This window comes from Stenella coeruleoalba, assembly GCF_951394435.1.
Source record: "Stenella coeruleoalba genome assembly, chromosome: 1".
Taxonomy (NCBI): Eukaryota; Metazoa; Chordata; class Mammalia; order Artiodactyla; family Delphinidae; genus Stenella; species Stenella coeruleoalba.
The window spans coordinates 45,308,254-45,321,947 of NC_137169.1; the positions used below are offsets into that span (position 1 = coordinate 45,308,254).

Sequence of the window (13,694 nt, forward strand, 5' to 3'; positions counted from 1 at the left end):
TGCTACATCAGAAATCGCTTCTGTATCCCTCCCTGTCCCCATGCTACAAATGGGGAAACTGAGGCCCAGAAAGAAGACAATGGCCACTCAAAGGTTACAGCTAATAAGTGGGGGAGCTTGGTTGAGAAGAACGATTTCTGGACTCACAGTCCAGTCATCCATCTCCTCCACTGGCTGCCAGCTCAGAACAGCAGGGAACATGGTACTTGAGTGTAGGGGTGGGGGCTCTGGAGCATCCTCCAGAGGTGGGAGCTCTCCACCCAGGAGCTTACACCTGTGGTGTCCATTTTCCAACCCACATGTTCCCTCACAGGGAAGCCCTGCCTGAACTTTGGTAGATGACCTAAGAGCAAACTCTGACCTCTGACCCTCCTGACTCTCAGGGGAGAACGTGAGGGCCTTTCTTCCACCAGAGCCCAACTCTGGCCATTCTAGAACACAGCTAGAAGGAGCCACCTACACTGCTAGGTAGGTGGGGGAAGCACAGACGTTAAGTCAGAGGTTCCCAGCCTGAGGACTCCAGCCAGGTCTCTCAAAAACTTCACGGACTCTGGAGTCGGGCTGATATTTTTTTTTAATTCAACACCAAAATCGGGTCTACCTCAGCTGAAATAAATCCCAAATTCCCAATTTTTTCTGAGCTGATGAAATGCTCTAATCAGCAACTATATAGCTCTTGTTTTTCCTATGTCTTCAGTAAAATTAATGGTCACGATGTATATAATCTATTTGTAAATGAAATATTTTCAAGCATGGAGTCCACACAGGGTGGTAGGGGATTAATAAAAGGGAGGCTTAAAAGTGAAGAGATGGGGAAACTCTTCCTTAAGGTATATGATGAGCCTGAAGCAAAATATCTCCTTCCTGGGTGAGGTCACTGAAAACCAGCCCAGCCCCTCTGCCTCTGGGAAGCACAGCGCTGATAAGGAACCACACGACCCACAGACAGGGCTTCGGGTCATCTGCCCCCTTGGGACCGCTCCCACCTAGTCCTGCCACCTAGACCCACCAGGGCTGGGCAGTGGGTCACCAACTACTTAAGCAGCAAAGATGCCAAATCTGGTATTAACTCTTAGGGAAACAGCATGGTAGAGCAGTACAGAGCACTTTAGTTTAAGTACACCTTCAACATTCCTGAATCCCTCTATTGCCTCAATTCCCTCTTCTACAAAATAGGACAAAAAAACAGAACTTAGGGACTTCCCTGGCGGTCCAGGGGTTAGGACTCCGTGCTTCCACTGCAGGGGACACAGGTTCGATCCCTGGTCGCGGAACTAAAATCCCTCATGCCACGCAACACGGCCAAAAACAATAATAATAATAATTAAAAGGAAAAAAACCCAAAAAACAGAACTTGATCCACGGGGCTGCTTTGAGGACAACATGAGATAAAACCCAAAGCACTTAGAAAGGTGCCTGACATACAGTTAGCACTCAATTATTGTTTGTTGTTATCAGTTCTTCCTTCATGAAATGGGAGGAATGTCCTGTCCCCTACCCAGCCTGAATAGGGTGAGAATAAGAACACTTTAAAAAAAAATAAAAACTTGGCACATAGTAAGTGCTCAATAAACACCAGTTTCCTTCACTAGAGAGTCATCATTATTAAACCACGACGCTGTAGTTTAGTAACTCATCCCTCACCAGGAAACCACCACCCCGACTCCCAGCGGCTCACTCCCCCGGAAGATTTTTGCTCAAATCGGGTGAGGCCACAGGCAAACACGGTGATCTGTACCTGCTCTCTTCCATTCCAGTTCCCTTTGACAAAGATGCTGCTAGCAAAGTAATGCTGAAGAAAGTATGTGGCGACAGCCCACTAGATTTAAGTTCATTTTCCGTAGCTTGGGGTCAGAATCGACTGAAGCACTCCAGTGATCAGGTTTTCTGCGAAGCCCTGTGCTGCGCGTTAGCCCGCTGACGGAAAGTCAGTGTGGTATTTAAAGTGGCAGCCATCACGACTAACTCAAATTGTATTGGCTTCCCCGATGCTGAAATGCTCTGCTGAAACCATCAATTGGCCAATTCGGAGATAACACGGTGGCTGAAATTCCCTGTCATGCTGTAAAATCCCCTTTTGAAGTGGCTCCGCAGCCCGGAGACCTGCAGGGAAACCTGCGCCCAGAGCTGTGGCCAGAACCGCTCGTGTAACACCAGTGGGCACTGCCAAGAGGAAGGGCCTCCAGAGAGAGGATAACATTTTCTCCTGGAAGCCTTCTAAAAGACAGCAGAACAGAGCGGCTGCGTGCACACGCCCGGCACCAGGCCTGCCCACTGGGCCGTCTGCCCCCTCAGCACTGGCCGCATGGCCAAAGCCATGGGAAGCCCACGACATCTCCCAAAAAAAGCTGCAAACTCCTACCGAATGGCACAGAGGCAGACCCAGGTGCCAACCTCCCAGGTGCAGGTTTTCTAAAGTCAGTGGCTGCCACAGGGATCAGGGGCCCATCCAGTCACAGATTTGCTACCACTCTACCCCAAGCTTCAGTTTCCCCCTCTGTAAATTGAGAGGCTCTTTCTTGATATACGTTCTATGATTTGACGATTTGTTCACATTTGAAATAGACCACAGTTTACAAACCATTCTTATATGCTCTCACCTGGCTTCAAAGAAAATCTTGAGAGGCAAAAAAAAAAAACAAAACCAAGCCTTGTTTCACATCATTTGTTATCACAGATAAACCAAGCCTCAGAGAGGCCAAATGACTTACCCAAGGCCACCTGGAAGAATCAGAACCTGAACCCCGGTTATCCAAGTCCAAATCCTCTGTGCTGTCCGCGACACTGCCTTAGTCCCATCACCAACCAGCACAGGGCCATGCATGCAGCAGGCTCACAGGAATAACTGCCCACCAGCAGACTGCTATCCTGGGCCAGTGTGCAAAGCCACACTCTGTCCATCCCAAGAACTCGCAAAGCTGCAGCCAGCATCCCGGGCAGTGGGGAGGGCTGCCACCCTAGAGCCTGTTCTCTCAAACAGCCTTTTGTGACTGGGAGAGAAGGATCAGAGGAAAGCCTCAGACGGGGGCCCCAGGGAGCAGCTGTGCTTCTTAAGGTCAGAGGACTATAAAACAGAAGTGAAATGTCAGGCGCTTCACCCAAACACACAAAGAGCGAGGGACACAAAGCCTGCCTCGGAGCTGTGCAAACAGCTGTCACCAGGAGGGGACAGGGAATTTTGAAAGCTGGGCCAACCTGGGTCAGACAGGATGCCCTGAGACCTGTTCTCAAGATTCCTGCCGCGACCAGAGTCTGAGCCCTGCAGATGTTCAGACAACCACCACCACAAGGGGCTGGAGACCACCACCACTACCCACGCCCCCGCCTCCACCTCAACTGCAGACAGGCAGAGGGAGCTGCCACCCAGCAGAAACAACCGACGGACTTCAAGTGGGAGCCACTGCTTGTTCAGCACTCAGCAAGCATCTGCTGGGCACCTCTCACAGGCTCCATGAACTAAGAATATGGCAGCAAAAACGAAAGGCAAAGGTCCCCAGGAACCACCAGGCACCACCTGGAAGCAAGGCAGGGAATCAAGTCTCCCAAGAACCCTCAGAGGTGGGAATGACGCCCTCCTTATTACCCATCAGGAAACTGAGGTCAGCAATCGCTTGCCACTTGGCCAAAGTCACACAAGCCTATAAGACCCAAGATTCAACTTCAGCCTTTTCTGGGTAAGCAGCTTTCAAAGTTTAGACTGAGGGCTTCCCTGGTGGCGCAGTGGTTGGGAGTCCGCCTGTCGATGCAGGGGGCGCGGGTTCGTGCCCCGGTCCGGGAGGATCCCACATGTGGCGGAGCGGCTAGGCCCGGGAGCTGTGGCCGCTGAACCTCCACGTCCGAAGCCTGTGCTCCGCAACGAGAGAGACCACAACAGTGAGAGGCCCGCGTACCACCAAAAAAAAAAAAAAAGTTTAGACTGAGACCCGCAACAAGGCAAATTTTACATTGAAAACCCAGGGCACGTGTTTATTTATAGGCACCCATAAATTGCTGAAAACAGAAGTTTCCCGAAACAATGCTTATGTTTACTCTTTGCGATACAGAGTTTCTTTTTTTGATTTGATTTTTTTGGTTGCGCTGCTCTGCTCGGCATGCAGGATCTTAATTCTCTGACCAGGGATCGAACCCGTGCCCCCTGCAGTGGAAGTGTGGAGTCTTAACCGCTGGACCGCCAGGGAAGCCCCAGAGTTTCTTTTTTTTTGTAATTGCCAGTTCGTGACCCACTAAGTTGATCTCACAAAGCACTAACGGGTCATGACTCACAGTTACCATTCACCACTTGTCCATCTCCATTAAAATGCATATTTAACATACTTGATCCCTGGGCAGGGATCAAACCCTTCTCACTTCTCAAGGCCCAGAGCCTAGCTCACCACCCTCAGGATTTACTCAAAACTCTGCAACAGGCCCCAGGAGCAGGGGCAGCAGAAAGGGGGTGGAGATAAGAGCTCCTGCCCTCAGGAGCTTTCGGTCTAGAAGAGGGAGAGGAAGAGATACAACCTTGACCCCCATCACTCTACTTCCAGGCAGCAAATAGCAAATGAATAAAAGTCACAGAGCTCCCGGGGGGGAGACAGAAGAAAAGGCGGGTGTTCCCCTAGGGGTGGTCCTGGCAGGCCTGGTAGAGGCAGCCACATTCCAGGTTGGCATGTGCTCTACAGCAGGGCTGGAGCAAAAAACCCATCTTAAGTACCAAGGAGAAACACCAGGGACGGGTCAGAGGGGCCTGGGGAAGTTCCAGATTCCCAGAGCAAGGGAAACGGCTACAAGAGTAGGGAACGGACACTGACTGAACACCACAGGCCAGCGCTGGCCAGGAGCGTCCACGCGTCGGCACTTCATCCTCACGAGCAGCGGGGCTGGTTTAGAGGCTGCATGTATGAACCCCACCCCCAGTCACTCGCGGTTGCTTGAAGAAGGTGGATTCAAACCCAGGGGTCCAGAGTGCTAATCAACCAACAGGTGGGTCACGTATCCCAGGAGCACACCTCTCACACCAGCATCATTCTGCTGCTGCCCCCCCTTTCGGCCATCAGAAAGCCAGGACTCATACCAGGCCTGAAATGAGATAATAAGAATGAGAGCACAGGGGGTTCCCTGGTGGTCTACTGGCTAGGATTCGGTGCTCTCACTGCCATGACCCAGGTTCAATCCCTTGTCAGGGAACCGAGATCCTGCAAGCCGCGTGGCATCGCCAAAAAAAAAAAAAAAAAGCACACGTTTACGGCACTTACGCTGTACCAGACACAATATGTATTGTGTGTGTGTGCGCGTGTGTGTGCGTGTTTAATGTGTGTGTGTGCGTACATAAACTCATTTAATCCTTGTAACAACCTCATGAGGCAGGTATACTTTATTAACCCCATTTTCCACCTGAGGAAACTGAAGCACAGAGAGGTTAATTAAGGTCCCCAAGTTCACACAGCTTGTAAGTGCAGCAAGATGGCATAGGGCAAAGGAAAGAGTTATGGAATCTGATACGGTTTATAGGTTTGAGTCCTACTGATGACTTCAGGTGGGGCATCTTTCCCCTCTGGGCCTCAGGGTACCTCCTTGTAAGACGTGACCTCCCATTCTACCACCTGCAACCCTGCTACCTACACATACTACATTAAATACCCTTCCCGGCCACCACACGGGAATGGGGCTGTTTACCTACTCCCATGACCAGTCGTGATGTTCTGCATCCTGGGCTCTCCAAAGAGAAGGTTTTTTAAGCACACAAGCGCATCCTGGGCAGCATCTGTCTCCTCCACTGGACATGGAGCAGAGCGGGCACTCGGTAATTGGACTGAATCAACACCTCAAAACTTGGCAGTGTCTTCTGCTCCTGGTCTGGGGGCCAGCTGACCAAGGCCTCGGGCACCCAGAACCAGCTTCCCGTGGACCTGCAATGGCTGACACATCCCTTCCTCACCTTCTCCTTAAGGGTCCTTTTAGGGACTCCTCACTCAATTCAAAGGTGAAGTGAGGCCCGAGGCCGGCCAGGGCAACGTATGTACCAAAGAGGACAAAGAGGGCTTCCCTGGTGGCACAGTGATTGAGAGTCCACCTGCCGAAGCAAGGGACACGGGTTCGTTCCCTGGTCCGGGAGGATCCCACATGCCGCGGAGCAACTTAGCCCGTGAGCCATGGCCGCTGAGCCTGCGCGTCCGAAGCCTGTGCTCCGTAACGGGAGAAGCCACAACAGTGAGAAGCCCGCGTACCACAAAAAAAAAAAAAAGAGGACAAAGACAAGACCCCAACTGCGGGGCTTTCGAGGCTGGTCATCCCTGCAAATATTGACACAGCACTGTCCCGCACAGGTAACCTTCCCTGGACAGTTTTCCACGCCTTTCTCACTGTTACCCCCACAGTGGGCTGAGCAAGTATGACCCTTGTGCCAAACTTACAGTCAAGAGAACAGACCTTGAAAAGTGGCGGCCCCCCGCAGCTGACAAGGGGTGTGAAGCCGAAATCTGCATCTAGGTTTCTGCACGTGCCAAGCTGCATGCTCTTCCCATTCAGCAACGCGGCAGCCACACACGGGAGTGGGACAGGACCACTCTGTCCGACACAGATAAGGGGCACAGACGTCTCAGGGGAGCATTTATCAGTGCCAGCCTATGCCAGGACCGCCTGCTCTGGCCCTGGCAGGGGTCTGGGGGGTGGGGAGACAAGACACTGGTATTTGGGGGAGGACTCAATGACACATCGGAGGAGCCCAGGCACCGGAGGGCATCATTGGGAAATTAATGTATCCAGTTCCCTAGGGTCAACTTGCTCTTCCAGAAAAACATGCTGTTATCTCCATCATATTAAAAGGTTCTGGGGGAAACTTTGGGGATATAAAAAGAAAGAATGGCTTCCCTGGTGGCACAGTGGTTGAGAGTCCGCCTGCCGATGCAGGGGACACGGGTTCGTGCCCCAGTCCGGGAGGATCCCACATGCCGCGGAGCGGCTGGGCCCATGAGCCATGGCCGCTGAGCCTACGCGTCCGGAGCCTGTGCTCCACAACGGGAGAGGCCACGACAGTGAGAGGCCCGTGTACCGCAAAAAAAAAAAAAAAAAAAATGAAAGGAAACAAACTCACCAAGCACTGGCCACAGAGAGACAACCATTTTACATATATAATCCTACTTAACCCTCACAACAAACCCATAAAGGATTCACCATTTCCCCATTTTACAGATGGCGAAACCAAGGCTCCGAAAGTCCACCCTGCCAGGAAATGACAGAGCAGGAATTGGAACTCAGGTGTGCATCCCAGCCACCAGTCAGAACCCAAACCCTTCAAAATCCAGAGGATTCAGGGTCCAAGGGGGAGAAAAAAGCATAACATGAGAGAGAAACATTCCTAAAACTCATCTTGCCCAGTCTACAAAAAACCCCATTACCCTGGCGAATCAAAAACAAACAATCATTATTGTCTATTTGCTGTAAGCTCCCAGCAACATGTATTAAAGAAGTTTATGTGAATCGTCTAATGCACTTGTGCCGTGGTCAGAATTATTACCAAGCTAAAAAAGATTAATTTTTCTAAATACTCTAAACCCCAGACACTATTATAAAGGCTACAGCTAGTGTAACATTTCTGTTATCTTGGCTGACAGGCCCTCAAGCACACACACCTCCCCTCCACCGCTCCCTCTTAAGCTCACACACACACACTCACCCACAGAGGCGGGAAGGTCAAGAGAAGGGGCGAGGAGGCTCTGGCCCGAGGTCCCCACTACAGAAGCAGCTTGCCTTGGAAAATCGAGCTGGGTGTCTCCCGGCTCCCTCAGAGCGGTGAATGGCACACAGCTAACTCTTGGTCCAAGTCTGCAAAGGCTTAGCTAACAAAGATGGCATTATGCACAGACTGGAGCGCACGGCTGGTCTTGGAGTTCAAATGAAGTGACCACTGCCAAAAACTTTGTTTGGGTCCCCCCTGCTCCCCCCGCCCCACCTCCCGCCTTGAAATAAAGGGCAAGGATTTGCAATTTGGGGTCTTGCAGCCACTTGAAACCCATTAAGATGGCCACACTGCCCGGGTTCTGGCAAAAAGCAATTCCAGTTACTCATTTAGTGTTTAATTAGCTACCGATAGAGGAGGCTGGCAGCCTCGGGGGTTAAGAGGAGCTGCAGCAAACAGGGTGGGAGCCCGAAGAAAGGCCACGACACACAGTCTGAGCTCCAATGGGGGGCTGGGGGGAAACAACCGTGTGTATGTTTTGTTTTTATAATCCGCCACACAAGGGTGCCAAGGGTCAGAGCCAAAGGCAACGCCGTGAACTTGCCAGGACCTCTGGGCAGATAGCTAGAGCGGCTTATCGCGGGGGAGAGCACACCCCCAGCTCCTCAGAGCCCAGCTGCAGCCTTCTCCGGCTCCTGCCCACGCTGCCACCCTCTCACACCCCTGCCCCCAAAGGGTTCTGGCAGGCGGGGACGCTCCCCGCCTGGCAGGAACCTTAGCTCGGCACATCCAAGGAGAGTCCTCTCAAATATCACTTTGCTATTTCAAACCCACCAAGGACGCTGGACCCCTGCCACAGAGCCACAAATACCTCAGCTCCCGTCCACGCCCAGGACTCTGGGGCGCTTTCCGACTTTAACCAACCCGCCTGAAGACACAGGCTCACAGCTGGGAGTGGAGGGGGGTCAGCTGAGTCCTGCTGGGGGAGCACAGGGGTAAGAGAGCCAGCCCCACTGAGGCTGACCTGAAAGGGACCGCAGGTCTTCAGAGCAGGGAAACTGAGGCCCACGACTCGCCAAGGTCAGGGACTCCACATCCACTTGGCACCCCACATTCTTCACTGGGGATCACAGAGGGGACAGCAGCCATGAACCTCCTGAAATCATGTACAAAGTCTCCCCAGTGGGGATACATGCGTTTTCTGGAAGGTAAGGCCATAGCTTTATATCACATTTTCCCTGCCAAAAGAGCCATCGCACCATAACAAACTCCCTTCTCAGAGGCCAGGTCCCACCTCTGCCAATGACTCTGCAATTCACCTCTCAGGGGCTTCAGTTTAATTCTCTGCTAAATTTATTTCTTCAGTGACTATACATGGGCACACTTTGGGTCAAATGATAATATCTTCCCTCTGTTTTGCAGGAATTCTGTATCAAATGAAGGTTGTCAAAAGCTCAGAGGTGGAATTTGGAAGAGTGGGGTCTAGTCCCAGCTCTGCCACCTCCTGGCTACATGCCCTCAGACAAGCCATCTAAACTCTAGGCCTCAGTTTCTTCATCTGTAAAATGGGAGTGAGATTAAATAATAAAACCTGACCAACAGACAGCTGTGAAGCCAAACCACAACCATGTACTGAAAAAGCGTTTTGAAAAGTACAGCAATGTGAGGGTCACTGCTCTCCAGCACCTTCAACTCAGAGGCACTGAGCTAGTAGGAGGGACTGTCCACTCCACAAAAGGCCAGGACCAGACAGACATCGGCATCTAAGAGAGCCCAAGGGGACCCAAGGGCTTTACCAGAGAACCTCTGCCCTGGTCGGAGGGGAACAGCAAGGAAACCACAGGCAGGGTCCCTGCGAGCCTCTTCCCATGGCCTCTGGGCAACAGCAAGGAAACCACAGGCAGGGTCCCTGCGAGCTCCTCCCATGGCCTCTGGGCTCTTCTGACTTCAGGTAAACCAATTTCTCAGAAAAGTACATTCTGGGTACCAAACCCTGCATCGCTCTTCATTACGTGTGGTCAACATCAGGGTGCTCCGGCTTACACACAATGAGCCAAGCAAACTGAAGTTTCCAGGTGTGTGGAGGAAAATAGACTGTGACTCAAATAAAAACTCACCAATTCAGAGAAAATTTAAACCCCCTCTCCCACCGCTGAGTCACCTGGTTCATTCCCGGCCCTGTAGCCTGGCTTGAACTGACCCACCACCAGGAAGGAGAGACCACTGGCCAGGGACACAAATTCATTTCTCTAGGAGAGCTGAGACCAGGATCTTCCCGAATGAGGACCTTCCCAGCCCCACAGGAGTCCCTCCTCACCCATGCCCCACACACACTCACTACTCACTACCCACTGAGGCCCTGGCGGGTATATCTGAGCTGCACAGACAAACCATGAGAATCTTTGAATCTCCTTGATTGAAAACAGGCCAGTTACCGCATGCTCTTATTTACACTCCACTTTATCTTCTAAAAAGGATTTAAGGTAACTAGTCAACCCACATTAAAATCACCTGGCTCAAGATGACCCAGCAAAAACGAGTCACTAAAAGAACATCTTCCAATATTCTACTGGCTATCCAAATTACCAAAATGCCCAAAAATGAGTATTTTTTCTTGCCCATAGTTCCGTAATACCTTCATTCATTTAGCATGCGTACCTACTATGTGCAAGGTATTGTGGGAGCTACAGAAATGAATAGCTCTTAGATGAATGGTCTCTGGCATGGAAAAAATGAATAAGCTGTGGTTAGAAAGACAAACCTGACTGAGAAGTTAGCAGGAATAGGTGCAAACGGGTGACATTTGCCACGGACCTGTGCGGCCAAGTCTCGGCAGTGTTAGGAACACAGATTCTGGAGTCAGTTATGACCTGAGTTTGGATCCTAATTCTTACAACTATGATAACCTCTCTGTGTCTCAGTTTCTTCATCTGCAAAATGGAGTTAGCAACATGTCTTCTCTCCCAGGGCCACTGGCAGCTTGAAATGAGAGCCTGAACCTAGAGTGCCCAGCACATGGAAAGCCACCAACAAAGGTTTGTACAGGTGGTTTGTATAGCCACTGAGATGAAGGAGTGATCAGAGTGTACAGCAAACTATCACCAAAGTCCTCCACAAAGAAGCTGAAAAGTGGACAGGATGTGACGGATAAGAGAGGCATTCACCCCAGACAAAAGGAAGGGAATCCAAAGAGGCTTCAGCAATAACTCTAGCAAGAAAGATGAGGGTGAACAAGATAGTAGCCATGAGAATGGAGAGAACACACGAAAATTTGAGGAGGACAAAGAGAAAAAGAGGGTTCCTTTTCTTCATTTTCTTAAATATTTTTTCATTTTCCCATTGCTTCTCCTTTACCCCTGCAACTCAATACCCACCCCCCCTTAACTCCTTCACAATAGAGACGTTCCCTACCCATCCCCATTCATCACTCCATCCCTCCTTTCACATGACCTGACTCTCAGGCCACAGGACACCAAGTGGATCCCAATCCAGGAGAAAGGGTTTTGATCCCAAGATCTGTGAATCCTAGGCCTCAGGCACTGTGATTTCAGCTCTTGGTAGCTTCTTCTAAATGTCTACATCAACCTCAGCAATCTCTACACAATTCTGCTGCCCTTCCTCAGCAAATTACTGAAAGAAAACCCATGTAAACTTTCACTACCACCGTACTGTTCCAAGATGGCAGACCAAACCACAAATTGCCAAAGAGAGTCTCACATTATGTACTAGAGAGCCAAACTTAGTTAAAAATTATTAACTTCTCCGAAAGATAGCACAGACATCCTATATCAAGAGAGTAACTGGAAATAGGTACGTCCCCCGCCCCACTCTAAAATGAAACCATTTCGCATAGCTGTCAGATACAGGCCACACAGGAATTGGCCATCCACAGGTTAAAACACACACACAGACACACACACGATTTTTTACTAGGTAGAAAAGTCAAATTCCCCAACTATTTTTATATGGCTAACGTAACTCTTAGCCTCTACCCCAGGAAACCCTGTGATCATCACCACCGATTTTCCCAGAAGAACCACATCACAAGTGAACCAGCCCTCTCACCTTGTACTACTAAAAGTTCACCAGGCTATAAGTACCATTCAGCAGCTTCTCTTTTTCAACCCTGGAGAGGGCACAAGAACTGGTCAATTTCCTCAGCATTCCACTCCAAGGGTATTAACCTTACAGTCATAGCAAAATTTCATCGCACTGAATGTTCTCAAAACCAGGGAGCCCCCAGGGGAGTCTCTTAAGTCCTCATATTACAAGGAGAAATTTTCACCAGAAAGATACTTGTGGCATGGGATCTGACCACTTGTGAAACTCAACCAAATAGGTTCTGGTCTCCCAGGCCAGTTTCAAACTGCATGCAGGGGATGCAGATGGCCCGGCCAAGTGGGTGGGCTCTGATGACATTCAAAAAACCAACTTCCATGCCCTAGAGCTTTGGGACCATTTCTTCCCACCTCATGCAGAAGTGCAAAATCCAATAAATGACCTCTTAAGTGCACATGTATGTGCACACATACAGGCACACACACACACTTAACCTTCTACAAGACCAACAGGAAGCAAAGGAGGCTGGGAAGATCTTCGGACACTTCCCCTTCCATCCCCCCGCAGAAGATCCTAACCTGTTTCATCTGATCATAAGTCCGACTCCACCCCAACTGTAGTCCAATTTTTTTTTTTTAAGGGGACCTTGGTGGGATATGGACATGTGACAGACACCTCTCTTACAATCTTAAGAAACTCATCCAAGGAGAATGAGTGATAGAGTAGAAAGCACTACAATGTGATGAAACTATCTTCACAAGAACATTTTCAACACAGGTTTATGGACCAGCCAAGGACCTCAAAGTACACATTGTCTTAATGGACAACACAAGCCCCCCCCCATAAACAGACACACGCACCTCCCTCCAAAAACATAATTTGGAAGATCCCTCCCTGGAAAGTAACCTAAGAATCTATTTCACCAAATTCTCACTCAAACACACCTTCTACTCCAAAACACAAGTTTCATATTTACTTTTCATTTTTCTTGGTTGTGGTCAACTTCTTCATAAACCAGCACCGAAGAGGCTCAGCCCCACCATCCTCCCAGGTGACTGCCCAATCAGAACATAAACCCCACATGGTTGAGCCCCGCATAACACCATTTAACTCTCCAGATAGGTATCTACACTCTTCTGCATGATTATAACATTATGAAATACCATTCACCAAGTCAGACCGCTGCCGGAGGAGAGTACGGGGCGAGGGCAGCAGGGAGGTGGGCAGGACAAAAAGAAAGGCAAGGAGAAAACAAAGACCACTGCCAGTTGGCTGTGTATTTGCTTTTGGTACTAAAGAAGTTCAAGTTATCCAACCCTGCAATTATCGCCAGGATTAAAAATTTGTTACTCACGTAATCATGAAAGGCTTTTGCTTCACTTGAATGTTCACAAGTGTCTCGCCTTTCAGGAGCTGCACAGTAAAGGTCCCAAAATACGCTGCAAGTTGAAAAATAAAATAAGATCAGGTTACTAATTATTACTTGTGTGCCCAACAGCAAGTGTACAATGCACGGTGCTAACAGCACCACGTCTCCCCAAGGCTCAATCCCACCTTCCCAGCCTTCACTGGGCATACTCAGCCTAACAACAAAATGGACCCAACCTCTTCTGACAGCCTGTCATTTGTAGTAAGAGTAATAGCTCTCATCCACCAGACACCTACTATGTGCTGGATGCCTCACGCCCATGACACTGCTTGTAACTACCACAGCACTGTAAGGTAGGTGATTTTATCCCCACGTTATACATGGGGCAACTGAAGCTCCAGCAGGTTAGGGTAACCCACCCACTGATGCCCACATGGGAGACAGGAATCTGGATGAGAAGCCATGCCTGTCTCTTCGGTGCTCCGGTAACCACCCCCCACCTCCACCCAAAATGGCTGCACTTCATAAAAAGGTTAAATTGTCAAAGTCAGGACTATGACTCATATGCACAGCAAACTGGGTGACTCTGGCAATAAAGGGAATCTACAG

General features: G+C 50.0%; 1 protein-coding gene across 3 annotated transcripts in view; it reads right to left on the reverse strand.

The window, feature by feature from the left end:
- Positions 1-13,694, reverse strand: part of SSBP3 (single stranded DNA binding protein 3) — a 163,378-nt gene that overhangs the window by 146,134 nt on the left and 3,550 nt on the right. For all 3 annotated transcript variants that reach the window (XM_079921445.1, XM_079921444.1, XM_079921447.1), the window contains one exon: positions 13,071-13,155. In XM_079921445.1, coding sequence (XP_079777571.1) covers positions 13,071-13,155 — 85 coding nt within the window. The remainder of the gene's footprint in view (positions 1-13,070; positions 13,156-13,694) is intronic.